The following is an 18302-nucleotide window of genomic DNA, read 5'->3' as shown; positions in this document are numbered from 1 at the left end:
GTGAATTGTGCAAGACTGTTGAATCACAGATCTGTACCTCTGAAACAAATAATGCAATATATGTTAAGAAAAAAAAAAGATAGCAGAAGGGGAAGAATGAAGGCAAGTAAATCGGAGGGGGAGACGAACCATGAGAGACGATGGACTCTGAAAAACAAACTGAGGGTTCTAGAGGGGAGGGGGGTGGGGGGATGGGTTAGCCTGGTGATGGGTATTGAAGAGGGCACATTCTGTGTGGAGCACTGGGTGTTATGCACAAACAACGAATCATGGAACACTACATCAAAAACTAATGATGTAATGTATGGTGATTAACATAACAATAAAAAATTTAAAGATTAAAATAAAGGTTGTTAAAATCAGCTCATCAGTGTATCAGTTTACTAAGTAAGCAGTCATTAGAAATGGAAGGGAAATTAGCTCCAAAGACAAAAGCCTTCAGTGCAAGTGGAGGTTACCTCCAGACTATACAGAGTCAAATCATCCTGGGTACTTCTGCACCAGGGGCAGAAATAGTTAATGACCAAGGTATGGTGCACTGTGTACACTGGGTGCCACAGCCACTCATCAAAGCTCAGGCAATAGAGATTAAGGTCATTGGCGGGTATCCAAAATCCAAAATTAATTGTAGAGCTCTTCATTTGAGGATGAAGCAGATGAGAAGGTTGTAATAATTCTGAAGCCACTATTCAGGCCGCTGCCTGGAAGCCCACAAAGCTAAGCAAAGCTGTCACTCGCTGTTCTCAAAGCAGTTCAGCCCTGACCCAGAAGCAAATGAGAACGGAAGTATATGTACTTTCCTCCTTTGGACCTGCTGTGTTTTTTATTAGTAGTAATTAAGAGGAAGTAAATAAAATGCCTCTTCTACTTTGTCAATCTTAAGCAATGAATAGAGGGGAAAGCTCCCAAGGACTACCAATGCTCTGATTTATTTAGGTCCGATCTTGCCAATCAAGTGTTATTTACTCCTCCAGAGCAAGTGCTGTGTTTTGGAGGGAGGACAGTGTCACGTTATATCATTATTTAAATTTGTAAGACTTCCGGTGCCTCCTGAATGTGTTTGCTGCTGCAACAGGGGCTTTGGCTTTTGGATCTGAAATGCTCTGGGACAAAATTATAATTCTGATTGGTGCAAGCTGTGGCCCTAGTTAATAAAGCCAAGTACTGTCCCCTGATAAGTAGTTTTGACAATATCAAAATCAACATCCTACACTAACATCAACTTCGTGCTATTCTTATGTAGTTAACTCTACAGTTAGCCGAAGAGTGGGGCGCCTGGGTGGCTCGGTCAAGCATCTTCCTTCGGCTCAGGTCATGATCTCAGGGTTCTGGGATCGAGCCCCGCGTCGGGCTCCCTGCTCAGCAGAGAGCTTGCCTCTCCCTCTCCCTCTGCCACTCCACCTGCTTGTGTGCTCTCGCTCTCTCTCAAATAAATAAAATCTTAAAAAAAAATAAGGTTTGCAAAAGAGCATTATGCGTTTAGCCCTCCTATCTGTGACTTATTCTACATACCTCATGTCATAAGATCTTTCCTAGAAAATGTACCCCAAATACACAGAAAGCTTCTGCATCCAATACACACTGAAGTCACAAGGGTTGAGCAAAAATCTAGAAACCAAGAGCACATGGAATGCACAATGGGAAGGTGAGGGCAGCCTGTTGGCATCCCTCTTTGTCCTGCCTGTCCTCCACTCTCTTTCCTGCCTCCCACCTCTCTCCTCCGTGGACAATAAGCAAGGCAATGTTTAGGATGCAAGATCCAGTAGACCCAGGTCATGCCTCTAGAAGACTCCTTTCTTATTTGTTTTAAACTGTTAGCTACGTTTTTCAATCAGTTGTCAAACCTGGCTTCTTAGAGGCACCAGGTCAGTCCTGTTTGTCTTCAGAATATTCAAAATCTCACTTATTAGAACAACGTGTTTCTCAGAGAGTTACAGCAGTTTCCTTAGACTTTGTTTTTCTCCTCTAGTAAAAGGGTTCTGAGATCTGAGAGTCAGTGTTGCAGTTAAGTGAACTTGGACAAGCTATTTAACATCTCCAAGACGGCCTTTCCTCACTGATAAAAAGACCATGAGAAATTTAACTGGACAGCCGCTCTGCCTTATCCATCTGTGGCTCTCACCAGTATGGGAGGAACGAACAACCATGAATGGGTCCTGGGGGTGTCTCAAGCGGAGTTTGCTTGGGGAGAAGAGTTCAGGTACAAGGGTGGGGACCCATCCCACTCTCCTACAAAACACAACCTGGGATCCCCCCTTCAAAGTGAGAAGAAAGGAAACGCTTCCACTTTAAGGTAGAGGTTGAGGAAGGCCGGTCATAACAATGAGACGAGCACCTTAAAACCAGAAGGAAGCCAACAGTGCTGTGAAAACACACGAGCCCCGATCTTGTGATCAGAGTTATTTGGAACTTACTGAAAGGTTAAATGTACTTAGACAAAAGAATGGTTCTGGAAAATGGCCAAGGTGTTTTGTACCAAGGCGATCACACAATTGAATCTGTATTAATTACAGGGGCACAGAATAGGACAAATATTTATACACACACACACACAAACATCTGAAAGGCTCTGAGCATCACCCTCTGCAGGTTTCTACTCTTACAAAACATCCTTTGAGTACACAATCTCCATAAGTCATCCTGGAGTAGAAATCCTAAGCCAGGGTGTTTATTTTAAGAAGGTTTGGATTGTAGAAGATTCTGCTTGGGAAAAGTTAAAGGACTTTTTTTTTGAAATTCAGTTTTCCTGAAAGTTGACAGCCTAGAGAAAAAGCAGGTTTTATAAATGATTCCTCAGGAATGCAATATGTGAAAAAACAAACTCCAAGCCTATAAATTTGATCATGGCTCTGGACCGGGGGCTGTCATGCTTTCACACACAACAAAAATAAAGCAGTGTGCTTGGCTGCAGCTGTTCTTTTTCCTTGTGTGGAGGACAGGCCATTCCCTGTGTGAGCCTGGAGGCCTCCCTGAGATTTCTGCTGTTCGTATGCTTCTCCCCTTTCACGGCAGGTCAGGATTTACTCAGCTCAGCTACCTTCCGTTGGGTGTTAAAAGTGCTGGTAACTGCTGTCTAACTTCCATTTCTTGATCCTGATTTTCTTAATCATCCCAATTAGTAAATTGACCCATAGGACTTGGCAGTATTTACCCCTGATAATGGCCTTTAAGCCTCTCCATTTGGAGGGGGGGGTTGTCTCTGTGGAACACTGCAGTGGCTCACAATCATGGAACACTGCCCTTGGAATACAGAATGAGAGTGGGGGCAGGGGGCCGGGCAAGCCACTTGAGTCATTCTCTGAACTGTCCTTTTGCTGCTGTAAAGAAGATAATACTGGAATTACTAGGTGACCTCGAACGTTAGAGTCTAGACCTGACAAATGAGCTAACATGCTATGTGGGACCAGAATAGCTTAGGAGACACAGAATGAATGGCGCCAAGAGACTTGCAGGAAGTCCAGTCAGGGATAAGGAAAGCCTTGATCTGGGCGCCATGAAGAGAAGCAGAAAACAAAGATGGGAAGGACTATGGGAAGACACTTCACAGAGAGATGGATAAAGAAAAGAGAGGGATAAAGAAAAGCAAAGATCAAAGTCTAGGTTGCTGAAGGCATGGTGATGTCCACAGAGAGGGGAAAAGGGGGAGGTCACCATAGGCTGTTAGTCCCAAATGCCAGAGGTCTTCAATATGGAAGGGCTTAAGTTACTCTAAAATCATTAGACTTCCTTACCATTCAAGGGCATCTTTTCCTTTTATTTTTCTTTTTTAAATGAGTAGACTTTCTTTCTTTCTTTCTTTCTTTATGGAGCAGTTTTAGGTTTACAGAAAAAGTTGAGCATAAAGTATAGAGAGCTCCTAATACCCTCATCCTCAACTTTCCCTGTTTTAACGACTAGCACAACTGTGGCATATTTATTATGAGTGATGAGCCATCATTAATTATTATGAACAAAAGTCCATAGTTTACATTAGGGCTCATTCTTGGTGTTGTATATCCTCTGGGGTTTGATCAATGTATAATGTTAGGCACCCTCCATTACAACACCATACAGAATAGTTTCCCTGCCCTAAATATCCTCTGTGTTCCCCTGATGAGGAACACTTCTCCTTCCCCTGATGAGCCTCTAGCAACCACTGATCTTTCCACTGTCCTTATAAGTTTGCCTTTTCCAGAATGTCACATAGTTGGAATCATACAGTACAACATAGCCTTTTCTGACTGGCTTCTTTCACTTAGCAATATGCATTTAAGGTTCTACGGTGTCTTTTCATGGCCTGATAGCTCATGTATTTCTATTGTTGTATAATATTCCATTGAATGGATTATGTCCCTTTCTCTATTTTAACATTTAAAAATTGTAAGACACAAAAAACACTAGCCACAAGGGGAAAATCTAACAAACCAGACTTCATCAAAATTAAGAACTTCTGCTCTTTCAAAGACATTGTCAAGAAAATGGAAAGGCAAGCCACAGCCTGAGAGAAAATATCTGAAAAAACAAATATCTGATAAAAACACATGTCTCCAGAATATGTAAAAATAATCTTTAAAACTTGGCAATAAGAAAACAAACTCAACACAAAACAGGCAAAATTTGAAATAACATTTCACCAAAGAGACACAAGCATTGCAAATAAGCACATAAAAAAAAAAAAAAACTTATTAGTCACTGGGAAGATGGACATTAAAACTACCAGGAGATACTACTAAACTCCCATCAGAATGACTGAAATTTTATCAACTGACAAAACCGAGTGTTGATGAGGATGTGAAGCTATTGGAGCTCTCCCACATTTGTGATAGCAATGTAAAATGCTAAAAACACTTCGGAAAACTGTTTGCAGCCCCTTAACAGGTTAAACATTACCTAGCAGGTAAGCCAGCCATTCCACACCAAGGTACTTCTCCACACAAAGACTCGTATGTGACTGTTCACAGCAAACTTACTTATAATTGCCAAAAGCTGAAAACACCCCAACTGTTAGGTGGATGGATTAACACATTTTTCCTCATGCAATGGAATACTACTGAGCAACCCAGGAACCCACCCAGCAAAGTCCATACTGTGTTAGACTACGGAGGGCAACTGATCTCATTTCTTGAATAAAGAAGTTACATGAGAGAAGAAAGGGAGAAAGATGGAGAGGGCATCTGTTGCTTAAGAGAGGCTTAAGAGACATATCCACTAATCACTGCGTGTGGAATTTCTGTGCATCTGGATTCAAACAAACTGTAAAATGGAAACAGAGAAACCATTTAGGACAAATATGAGACATCTGGAAACTTGAACACTGAATATTTGGTGATATTAATATGATAACAGCATTAGGATTACTAATGTAATAATGAAGTTGCTGTTACAAAGAAAAGGTTACGTTCTGAAAATGTTTACAGATGAAATGATGTCTGGAATTCCCTTCGAAATAACTCAGGTGGGGGTTAAGGGGGAGTGGGACGTAGAGACGAAATAGCTCGGTTATAAGTGCATGCTGGTTCACTAGGTTATTTGGTTTACTGGTGTACATTTAAAATTTCCTAAAATAAAGCCTGTTTTTGTTTTTTAGTTCCCTGGAACCTCACCACAATGAAACAACCACTGTTAACACTTTAAGTGTATGTATCCTTCCAACCTTCGCCCAGAAGAATATATTATTTACCATTATATATTATATGGTGCATATTTTATGAAATCAAGATATTATACAAACCGGTCTGTAACTTCTGTTTCACAGTCAACAATTTATCTTTCCATGTCAGGAAATACAGATGTACATCATCATTTTTAATCACTAGTTTATACTGGTGACAGCATGGCTTTTTAAAAACCCATTTCCCAACTTTTGGACCGTTATGTCATTTCCTGTTTTTTACCATTATGAATGTTACCATAAGCTGCCATAGGCAATGAGCAATGAGACAGACTAGAAGTCCCAGCGCTCCCTGCCAGCCACTCACTTACTAGCTCTGTGACCTAGAGCAAGTTACAAACCTCTCAGCGCCTCAGTTTCCTCATATGTAAAATAGGGATGATAACAGTGCGTATTTCACAGCAAAAATGGTGCATCGAATGAGTTAATAAACGTTTAAGCAACTGCAACAACGGGACAAAATGAGAATGTGCTGTGTGTTAAACATTCCTGCTACATTTTGCACGCCTGATCAATTTCTGCTTTGGAATCATTGGGATAAAAGGTACACATGTTTAGGGCTTTTCATATCCCAGTTGTCCATATTCTGAAAATCACATTATTTCACAGACATGCCCTATTACTGCAGTCCCTAAATTAACTTTCTTTGGTATAAGAAAGTAGACAGGCTTTTTCTTTGTCCTTTCCTGTCCCTTAATGGCCAAACCTACTTTCATCTGACAGCTAGCTACACTACTATAAAATTTGCAAACGCTTCATTTTGTTTTTAAACCTGCTCCAAACAAAAAGTAACTACTAGAGAATTTTAAAAATCCAGGGCACTTAACAAAGCTAACACTGTGCAAAGAATGATTATAAAACAAGACCTGATCCCTGCCCACAAGTCTTAACTTTCTGCCTGTCGTAGGAACACCCTAGTCTAATTTTTCCAAACCAATACGCTTGTACATCTAATTATACTCACTTGAAAAAATATTTCTCACCTTGTTCTCAAACTACCAACAAGCAAAAAACTTAATGTCTACAGTGTCTCCAGATGTGATTTTCAGAAGAGAGCCTTGTGTTCTCTTCTCCATAGTCAGCATTCAAATTAACTGGAACAAAAGCACAGCTGTCTGGCCGAGGTCCCACCCCAAAACAGACATTTTTCTGGTGAGCCTACAGCTCTACCTCTTTTGGCCCTTAGGGAGAGTTTTTAGAGAAACCAAAACGGTATTTAAGCTGCATAATTAAAATGCACAAACCAAAACCTGTGCTTCCCACACTCCAGAATGCAGTCTGGTAGGCTCGCATCAGATGCAGCCCCAAGAGAGCCATCCTGTGCCAGGAAGGGGGACCCGGGGAGTGCGGATTGGATCATACCACTCTCTCCCTAGGTCCCAATGCCCAGCCTGTGCCCTGTGTAACTGGTTCCACTTCCAAAAGAGTTCTGAAATTCACGTCCACGTTCCTCCACCCCATCCCAGTCTCCCCTCTCTGGCACAACTGCAACAGCACCCTGCCTGGGGAGACATTTCCAACCTTTCTCTCCCTGCACATTCCCCAAAGGGGTGGGGGGGGTCTTTCCCTGTAAACTGGATATGCCACGCCCCTGCTTACAACACTTTTGGGGGCTTCCGGCTGCATTCAGAATACCACCCCCTCCTTCCCAGTACAGGGCCAGCAAGGACCTGGCTTAGTCTCCCCGCCCAGCGCCTGAGCTCCCCACAGCAAACCAGCAGATTCATTTCTCCTAAATGCAGCCCACCACCTCCCACCTCAGGAACTTGGCTCCCAGGGGCTCACTGGGCCTGACAGTTCCTCCCCAGCTCTTTGCCCAATTGGCCTCTGTCCATTTTCTAGGTCCAGCTTAAAATCCTTTCCCTGGGGAGATCTCCCCCACCCAATCTGAAGTACCCACCTGTGCCATCCCCGCGGTCCTTGTTCTTTTGCTTCAAAGCATTTATTACAATGTGTAATTACACATTCACTCGACTCTGCGCTGACAGGCTCTCTCTGGCCTTGACAGCCAGTTTGTTTTGCTCATCTTGGTGTCCCGGTGTCTAGCAAGCACCTAACCCACAGAAGAGTACAAGATAGGTTTGCTGAACACATGAACGAAGAGATACCAGGCCTGTCCGATGGACTGGTGTCATCCAACCTTAAGTCCCCATAGAAGAGCAACTGCATTTTGCTTGATCTAGCGACCACACTGAAATAGTAGTTCCTGGCACATCATGAGGTGAAGACAAAGATCCAAATTCAAAAATCTGAATTTAGCCCTATCCTATTTACTCATCTTAGCTTTATGGAGAATATGACAGAGTTAAGATCTGCTCAAAGAGAACTTGCTGTAGGTATATACCTAAAGCACCTGGAGAACCATGTAGAGTATTCATTTAATGTGTTCATTTAATTTAATCATTTAAATGTATTCAATTATCAGAATGATGGGGAAGCCATAAGTAACCTCATGAACCACCCAATGAGAGTTGGTGTAGATGAAGACTTCATAAGGAAAAAGGTAGGAACTGGACCTTCAAGGAATTAAGGTTGGCAGGGAGGAAGGAGCATGGCATTCAGGGTCAGAAACGGCAGATGTGCGAAGGAGGAGGTAAAGACGAAGCCTTCTGAGGAGAAGACACCAGAGCTCTGGACCCCGCCTTTCAAGATCACAGAGTCAGGTAAGAGAGGAGTTTCATAAGGAAGACTGGCGCCTGGGTGGCTCAGTTGGTTAAGCGACTGCCTTCGGCTCGGGTCATGATCCTGGAGTCCCGGGATCGAGTCCCACATCGGGCTCCCTGCTCAGCGGGGAGTCTGCTTCTCCCTCTGACCCTCCCCCCTCTCATGTGCTCTCTCTCTCTCATTCTCGCTCTCTCAAATAAATAAATAAAATCTAAAAAAAAAAAAAAGTTTGGTTTTGATATGTAACTCTATCATGAGTAGACAGCAACAGAATATCTTTGGGCTTTCATAGCACAAAGTTGAAACACTCAAATGTACCACAATTTTCTTGGCCAAGAATAGTTCTTATCTTTTAACTCAAAGAGGAAAACGCCAATGTTCCAATTAAAGGTATAAGAGCTCAAGAAAGGAAAATGAACAACTCTGGGGAGAAATGCATGGAGGAGAATGAACCATAGGCAGCGGGGTAAAGGAGCTCCAAAAATGGGATTGAGAAAAGGGCACATGGAGGAACTCCAATCAGAGGACACCATGTGAGGACAGACTGTGCACAGCTCCCCCTCCCCAAAACAGGGCAGCACCCAACTCCTTTACAAGGTAGCTTCAGCCTCCGCAAACAGATAATAGTTCGCTAAACAATTTCCAGTTCGCACATACATTAACTCATGTCTAGGAAACACGGTTGTCTCTTTCTGGTTTATGAATACTCTGGGAATCTAGGAGAGAAACATCTGTCTCTTCCTCCAAGTCAGTATGAATTAATTTGTTTAAGCACACCTTTTCAAAGGGCTTTTATTCTCACCACTTTTTTTATTGTATCTTTTCTCCCAGGAACGTTTGCCTCTGGAACATTGCTTTGGGGAGCATACAAGTCAGCAATATCCCATTCTATTTTGAGCTCAGGGAGGAGCGCATGTAATACAAGTAGGAACAGGGAAAAGGAAAATAAACAAAATGTCTGCTGCCGTGTATTTAGGTGTACTTGGTGCTGCATTCTAAATTAACTTGTAATTAGGCTACAACACCCCATTCTGAAGAAATTCACCTGAATGAGTAAAGAGGCACCAGCACTTACAGTATACACATGGCTAGAGGTCTTGCCGCGGGCCGTGTACCTACACGCTTTTTTACTAAGGCAATTTTAACCAAAGTATAATGAAACAGAAATAAACAATTGTTTATTTGACGTAGAAGATGAGGTGGCACAACTATTCTATGGCTTATATAGAAATTAATTATTTGAAGCCATAATTATCCAGTGCTTTAAGCAAAACACGTGATTTTTCATTTTTTAAAGATTTTATTTATTTATTTATTTGAGAGAGAGAGAGCAAGCCCGAGTGGGGGGGAGGAGTAGAGGGAGAAGCCAACTCCCCACTCATCAGGGAGCTGGAGGTGGGGCTCCATCCTGGGACTCCGGGATCATTAACAGAGCCAAAGGCAGACCCTTAACTGACTGAGCCACCCAGGCACCTCAAACATGTGCTTTTTCTTAAATGAAGCAGACCACCAAGATCTTAGGAATTCCTTACTCATAGTCCCCATCACCTTGAGCCATAAAGACCTCATATGGGTGAAGAGATGTCTACTGACTGCACCATACAAAGAAGTATCTTTTCAGGTAAGGTATTAATACTTGCCGCTTGGGCTTATTTTCTTCTTTGCAGTTCTTATTTCGTTCTTTATTTTAATAATGATTTATGTAAACCTCAGAAAGTCTCCCAGCTCGGGCAGAAATCTCCAGCTGAATCTCAGGTGTGCAGAGAACTGTGCTTCCTTCGCTGGCCACTGCCATCTGCACCACCTGTCTGCCGGGGGCTAATGCTGGGGAAAGGGCTCCAGAACATATAAGGAGCTGCACAAAGGAAAGGGGTCAATGTCATGGTCATCAGGAGCTATCTAGTTTCACTAATTAAAATGTTTAATCAAAACAAAATGTTGAATCGTCATACAACTTGCCTAACTTGCCAGAAAAGCCGAACGCCACCGGAAAAGAATGAGTTTGATGTGAAGGAAAATGAGGTTAATGGAACAGGTTCAAGCCAAACGCTCTAAGACGTCACCCAGTGTTCCACAGAAACAGGGCAGCTGATCGGTGGCTTCACAGCAGAGCATTGCAGCCATGGCCCATTGTCAGGAAGGAGCAGGAGTCTGGGAATCCAGGGTTTCCAACATAAAATTACAGCCTAGCACTCTAGAGTCCAACCACTAAGGACAACACGCTTGGGTAACATTAATCTGTTGAGAGCGTAAAATAACAGCGGGAACACAAAGCCTCCGAAGGAGGACGGGAGGGAAGGTGATGTGGACCCCAGGGAACAAGTCAGGCTGGGGCTGTGTGTGTTTGTGTGCATTTCTATATCGTGTAAGAAACCCAGGCCAGAGTTTCCCATCTCCAGGTGAAATTCCCCGTTAAGCCAAGAGAAACAAACAAAATGATCCCTGCTATGTGTTCTCAGAGCCTAAAGTAATGAACCAAAACCAGTTAAAAGGAAATCAAATCTGTTCTGGGAAGTGACAGCCCCTCTGACTTTGAGAGCACCGCCAACAATGACTTCAGGCAGAAGAGAGATCAAACCATCGGTTTCCCCTCTGGAATGCCCTTCTGGAATTATCTGGAACCAGATAAGACCTTTGAGAACAACGGCCAACTGTTCAGGGGTTCAACTTTTCTGAAGGCGGGCACCCCAGGCCTCTGAGTCCCAGCACCTCAGTAAAGGCTGACACTTGGGCAAAGTCCCCCATTATGCTCTGGGGGCAACCCAGGGCAGTTTCCCAAGAGAGCCGGCAGCAGGGAGCTCTCTGAGGGGACCCAGTGCAGAACATCTTTACCAAAGAAATTGTAAAGGGGAAATCTGGCCGTCAGCTGGGATACAGGTCTTAGATAAAGGTGACTTATGGGGAACCAGCATAAAGGGAATTTAACGTGACCCAGAACAGGAGACAAAGAAGGGAGCCACCACCTTCCACTAGCTGGCTGATCAGAAATGAGAAAAATCGACTGTCCACCTAATTCCCAATTTCAGGTCTTGTGGGATGGAGACACATTTTTTTTGATGACCACCAGGTGAAAGAAATTACTAAAAGGTCCCTTTATTTTGTTTGCCTAGAGTCATTCTGTTTAACACATGATTTAGTTTTCTACACCTTATCACTGTCTGTTTTATTTCTCCTCCCCCTCAACATTACTAACACAAAATGCTATCAAACACACAACTTTTTAATTATAATGGCTTCTTTTGCAACACAGTTACTTCATTTTGGTTCATAAAACATAGAATTGACAGGTTAAAGCACAGAACTGCGGAAATTCAGAATCGGGAGGCATGATATAGGTCAGGACTAACAAGTGCAGACTGTAAGTTTTATATCCGTGGCATCAGACAGAGTCACACAGAGGGAAAGCTCCAGGCAGCATCCTGTGATTTTATCCTTTGACTCTCAGAGGCATACAAATGTAAGCAAAGCCGAGAACGCAGTTCAGGTACTTACTGATTCCTTGAAAGAGCTCTTCGATATTAATAGCATTTTTTGCACTTGTTTCAACCACAACAGCACCTATGGATTCGGCATATTCCTTAGCATCCTTCAAGGGAACTTCCCTGGAAAAGAGGTCACATGCAGACAGAAATGAATGCTCATTTGTACAATATAAATAACCCAACAGACCAAACAGAAAGCTCATGTGGAAACAGCTCCTTTAAGTTCTGTAGAATAACCACTCAATCGATCAGCAAATACTGAAAACTAGTATGGGTGAAAATGTTTAAAGTTTAAAACCTGGTCTTTGGCATCCATGGAGGTAAGACCCCCCCATATGTAAAATGCTGTGCCTGGTCCCACAAAAGGAAAGAATTCCAGAACATTAGAAAAACTCATTAGGAAGATGGCCGCATACATTTCAGCTTTCAGAGTTATGGTTGATTTCAATTCTTTCCCCATAAAAAATGACTCTTTTTTTAAATTGTGTGTATGTGCACGTACACACGTGTGCACAGTTCTGCACACACACATGCTGTTGTAGAACTTTTTACATATTGTCTTTCACACATCAGAGAGAATATGTCACAGGATGTGAATGTCTGGAAGTGAACATGGTTATAGCTACGATGGCTGTGATGCAATAGGACAGAACTGGACTTTCCCCTGTAAAAGGCTCTTCCTGCAAAGATGTTAGGACATGAACTCTATTTAAATGAATAATCTAGAAAGACATTTATTGACCTATTTTTAATGTGAAGATGCTGTGATGGATCTGAAGATTAAAAAGACACAGTTCCTGTTCCCCAGAAGTTTAGTCATTTATTCAACAAGTATTTATTGAGTGGCTATTATACGCCAGGCTCTCTTATAGATGCTAGAGAAAACAGTAATCCCTGCCTTCTGGAACCTCCACTTGAGAGCAAAGACAAACATCCATGGTCACTCTAACCCACAACATTGTAACATCTGCAATATTGGGATAATAATGGTGCAGTAAAGCACTTCAGAATGAGAGGAAGTACAGAAGTACCAAAAGTACAGAAGTACAGGAAGTGTACATAAGTATAGTAAGTATACAGAAGTAGAAGTCGTGTACAAAAGTACAGGAAGTGTACAGAGTACAGGAAGTGTACAAAAGTACAAGTAGTATACAAAAGTACAGGAAGTGTACAGAAGTATAGTAAGTATACAGCAGTAGAGGTCGTGTACAGAAGTACAGGAAGTGTACAAAAGTACAGGAAGTGTACAGAGTACAGGAAGTATACAGAAGTACAAGAAGTGTATAAAAGGACAGGAAGTGTACAGATACAGGAAGTGTACAGAAGTACAGGAAGTGTACAGAAGTACGGGAAGTGTACAAAAGTACAGGAAGTGTACAGAGTATGGGAAGTGTACAGAAGTACAAAAGTACAAGTAGTATACAAAAGTACAGGAAGTGTACAGAAGAATAGTAAGTATACAGCAGTAGAGGTCGTGTACAGAAGTACAGGAAGTGTACAGATACAGGAAGTATACAGAAGTACGGGAAGTGTACAGAAGTACGGGAAGTGTACAAAAGTACAGGAAGTGTACAGAGTACGGGAAGTGTATAGAAGTACAGGAAGTGTACAGAAGTACAGGAAGTGTACAGAAGTATGGGAAGTGTACAGAGTACAGGAAGTGTACAGAAGTACAAGAGTACAGGTAGTATACAGAAGTACAGGAAGTAACAGAAGTACAGGAAATGTACAGAAGTACAGGTAGTATAAGAAGTACAGGAAGTATATAGAAGTACAGGAAGTATATAGAAGTATAGGAAGTACAGAAGTACAGGAAGTATATAGAAGTATAGTAAGTATACAGAAGTACAGAAAGAATACAGGAGGACAGGTAGTATACAGAAGTACAAGAACTATATAGAAGTATAGGAAGTATACAGAAGTACAGGTAATGTACAGAAGTACAGGAATGTACAAAAGTACAGGTAGTATACAGAAGTACAGAAAGAGTACAGGAGTACAGGTAGTGTACAGAAGTACAGGAAGTATATAGAAGTATAGGAAGTACAGAAGTACAGGAAGTGTATGGAATTAGAGTAAGTAAACAGAAGTACAGGAAGTGTACAGAAGTACAGGTAGTATACGGAAGTAAAGGAAGTGTACAGAAGTACAGGAGTACAGGCAGTATACAGAAGTATAGGAAGCATAGAAGTATAGGAAGTACAGAAGTACAGGAAGTGTACAGAGTACAGTAAGTATATAGAAGTACAGGAAGTACAGAAGTACAAGTAGTGTACAGAAGTTCCAGGAAGTACAGAGAAGTCCAGGAAGTATACAGAAATACAGGAAGTGTACAGAAGTACAGGAAGTGATGCACTTTGATCAATGGAACCTGGGAAGGTGAGTGGAGTGTGGCCATGAAGCAGGGAGAACATGGATGGCAATTTGTGATGCCACAGCCTGAGAAAGGCCCCATGGCAGGGGAGTATCCTCATCCTCAGATACTGTTCAAAGTTGATTCTGTACCCAGCACTGCCTTGGATGTAAGAGTAGATTTACAAGTGAATGATATGGTGTCAGAATAGAGAGAAGGTCAAAATGACTGGAGCTGAGAGGGGAGGGGGTGGTGAGCAGGAATCCTGGCAGAGGGGCCAGAAGACACCCCCCCATGCCTGTCTCATGCCCAGCAGCCACCGAAGAACAGGAGGGCAACAGGGTCAGCCCCACATTCTAAGGGAAAACAGTACACCAAATAGACTGGAGTTGGGAGTGAGGAGAAGAATTTGGAAGCTCTAATGCTGAACTAGACAGATGGCTACAGGAAAAGGAGAAAGGCGAACAGAAAATCAAAACTGGGAGCAGGCTGAAGAGACTGTATCCCTCTCCCATCTCCTTCCCTTTCCTACACCCCTCCAAATCTGTAACTGGTTTATAAAGTTACTGGGGAAATTCGCCCTTGGCATTTACATTCATTATGGACCCCAAATCAAATGAAAGGAGGACTTTTCAGGTGCTAGCTGGAAAAGGGCTCAAGGAGAGGCTACTGTAGTAAAGGCAGTGGCCCCAGGATTCCAAACTGGAGAAAAGAAGCCTCCTGAGTTGTCAGCTGGAATCTGTACCACCATAATCTTTCTTACCAAAGACCTACTGGCAAAAACTACGCTCCTTAACCTGCCCTCTCTACTGTTTCCAACAGACAAGCCCTAGGCCTCTCACAAAGATTGAAGGGGAAAAAAAAGAAACTTGAGTTTTTTTGGTGGCAATGAATTTTACATTTGAAACATCCCAGAAGAGGGCTTTCCTATGTTCAGTTTGGCATATTACCCTATTTTTCATTTCTTCCTGGTAGTCTTTATCAAAGCACAGATAGAAGGGTGGGGCTCATCTCTACCCAAATGTGCTTCAGGTAAGACAGGCTGTGCCTTGCTAATCTCCACCTGGGGGCAGGGGGGATTCTGGCAATCAAGGAAGCCTTGGAGACCCCTCAGGTGAGAGGAGATTACGGTCACATTCTTCCCTAGCCCACCTCTCATCAGCTCCGTTGTGAGACAAAGAGGAGTAGAATAGGTTTTGCCAAGATTAAGGTAAGAACAAAGCCACCTGCCACAGAACCCAAAATATCTATCCTGAGCATAACAGTAAGCCCGGATGGGCTAACCATCTCACAGTCTACATGCTGGACCCTGGAACGGACAGATAAGAAAAGTATGTCCTCACACTTCTTCCATGTTTAGAAATGGTCTCATGAAACAAATGATTTTCCCAAAATGACATAGTGAGTCAGGGGTGGAGGCAGGGTCTAACCTAAGACCCTCCGGCTCTGCCCACATTGCTCCCATCAGGCCTTGACGACATAACCACCCAACTGGCACCCACGTTCCAGAGGCCATTCTTTCGATCTTCATAGACAGAAAATATGTGGGGTTCAAAAGATCCTCATACTGTAATATACCAGAGTCAGGGGCAGAGGAAAGGACATATCCTATCCTCCTAAAGAACAGGTTCTTAGTCTAGAGGGCCAGTGAAAGTCCCTCTAACAAGAAACTGAAATCAGAAGGACCAACCACGGGTGCAGGAAGATGGCGGAGGAGTAGGAGACCTGGATTTCGTCTGGTCTCAGGAATTCAGCTGAATAGGGATCAAACCATTCTGAACACCTACGAACTCAACAGGAGATCGAAGAAAAGAATAGCAACAACTCTCTGAACAGAAAAGCGACCATTTCCTGGGAGGTAGGACGTGCAGAGAAGTGAATCGAGGCGATATTTGGGAGGATAGACGGCGGGGGAGGTAGCCTCCGTCAGCCACTTCTGGCAAGTGATAAAGCCGCGGAGCACAAAATCGGAACTTTCAGAAATCTGATCCGCTGAGGGACGTTGCTCCAGTGGCTAAGCGGGGGGTGGAACCCTCATGGGACAGTGTGGTCTCAGGACCCTCGGGGTCACAGAAAGACCGGGGGTGCCTGAGTGCGGCAGAGCTCCCAGGCTCCCAGGTATCAGAGTGGGGAAGCCAGCTGCAGAGACGGAGCCGAGGTGCAGGCTCTCAGCTCGGGGTTGCCATAAACCATGATCCGTGGCACAGTCGGGCCACTGCTCCTCCAGCAGGGTCCCAACAAACGGCAGATCTGGGGAGACTCCCCTTCCTCCCCCGGGAGGAGCAGTGTGGGAGCGCACTGCAGGGATCTGCTGGGTTTGGAGACTCCACACCGAGTTGGGTGCCAGAGAGAGAAACGCTCGGTCACAGGCCGGGTGAGCACGGAGTGCGGCCAGAGACCGGGGAGACGGGAGTGACTGACTGCTTTTCTCTGGGGGTACACTGAGGAGCGGGGCCCTGAGTTCTCGGCTCCTCCAGGGCAGAGATTGGAGGCCAACATTTTCACTTTCGTCCTCCAAAGCCATAGGGAAAGCTTGCAGGGAACAAAAGCTCCCGAGAGCAAACCCCAGCAGATTACTTAGCCCAGACGGGCAAAGGCGGGGCAATTCCGCCTCCTGCAAAGACATTTGGGAACCATGGCAACAGGCACATCCCCCAGAAGATCAACACGAACAGCCAGCCAAGACCAAGTTTACCGATCAATGAGAATGGGAGAACTCCAGCGCTAGGGGAATACTGCACATAGAATTCATGGCTTTTTTACCATGATTCATTAGTCTTTCAAAGTTCATTTTTTTAAACTTTTTTTTTGAATTTTTCTTTTTCCCTTTTTCAACCAACATCTTATCAATCCCTTTTTAAAAAAAAACATTTTTATTTTTCATTTTTAGAGTCATATTCTATCCCTTCATAGTAGTTACCCTTATTTTTGGCATATATATATATATAAGTTGTTTTCTCTTTAAAATTTTGAGATACAGTTTCTTCTAACAGATCAAAATATACCCTGAATCACTAGTGTATGGCTTTGTTCTAGTCTCCTGCCTGATCACATTCTCTCCCTTTTTTTTCTTTTTTTTTAAATCTTCTTTCTTTTTTCAAACAACTTCTTATCTTATCAATTCCTTTTATAAAATCTTTTATAATTTTCATCTTTACAGTCATCTTCCATCCCTTCATTGTATCAACCCTTATTTTGTACATATATAAGTCTTCCTTTCTTTAAAATTTTAGGAGGCACTTTCTTCTAACAGACCAAAATACACCCAAAATCTAGTGTGTGGCACTGATCTATGCACCAGCCTAATCATATTTGATCATATTCTGTTTTTCTTTGTTCTGTTCTGTTTTTGTTTTTATCTATTTCTTTTTCTTTTTTTTTTTCCTCTTTCTTTTTTCTTTCTTTCCCTTTCTTCTCCCCTGGTTCAGGTCTTTTCTGATTTGTTTAGAGTATATTTTCTGGGGACGTTGTTAACCTGTTAGCATTTTGTTCTCTCATTCATCTATTCTCCTCTGGACAAAATGACAAGATGAAAAAAAATCACCTCAACAAAAAGAACAAGAGGTAGTACCGTCTGCCAGGGACCTACTCAATACGGACATTAGTACAATGTCAGACCTAGAGTTCAGAATCATGATTTTAAAGATACTAGCTGGGCTAGAAAAAAGCATGGAGGTTATTAGAGAAACCCGTCCTGGAGAAATAAAAGAACTAAATCTAACCAAGTTGAAATCAAACAGGCTATTAATGAGGTGCAATCAAAAATGGGGGCACTAACTGCTAGGATAAATGAGACAGAAGAGAGAATCAGTGATATAGAAGACCAATAGATGGAAAATAAAGAAGCTGAGAAAAAAAGAGATAAACAACTATGGGGTCACGAGGGCAGAACTTGAGAGATAAGCGATATGATAAGATGAAACAACATTAGAATAATTGGGATCCCAGAAGAAGAAGAAAGAGAGAGAGGGGAAGAAGGTATATTGGAGCAAATTATAGCAGAGAACTTCCCTAATGTGGGGAAGGAAACAGGCATCAAAATCCAGGAGGAACAGAGAACCCCTCTCAAAATCAATAAATATAGGTCAACACCCTGACATCTAATAGTAAAACTTACGAGTCTCAGAGACAAAGAGAAAATCTTGAAAGCAGC

At 42.8% G+C, this 18302-nt stretch overlaps 1 protein-coding gene across 1 annotated transcript in view; it reads right to left on the bottom strand.

Annotated features, from left to right (window-relative positions):
* Positions 1-18302, bottom strand: part of RAB31 (RAB31, member RAS oncogene family) — a 133555-nt gene that overhangs the window by 5018 nt on the left and 110235 nt on the right. The window contains exon 6 of the mRNA XM_028123971.2: positions 11807-11916. Coding sequence (XP_027979772.1) covers positions 11807-11916 — 110 coding nt within the window. The remainder of the gene's footprint in view (positions 1-11806; positions 11917-18302) is intronic.

Source organism: Eumetopias jubatus, unplaced genomic scaffold, assembly GCF_037043125.1.
Source record: "Eumetopias jubatus isolate StellerSeaLion01/CBP00866 unplaced genomic scaffold, mEumJub1_p1.0 scaffold_16, whole genome shotgun sequence".
Lineage (NCBI taxonomy): Eukaryota > Metazoa > Chordata > Mammalia > Carnivora > Otariidae > Eumetopias > Eumetopias jubatus.
Note: the sequence above shows the minus strand (reverse complement) of the source record. Positions and strands in the feature narration are given on the sequence as shown.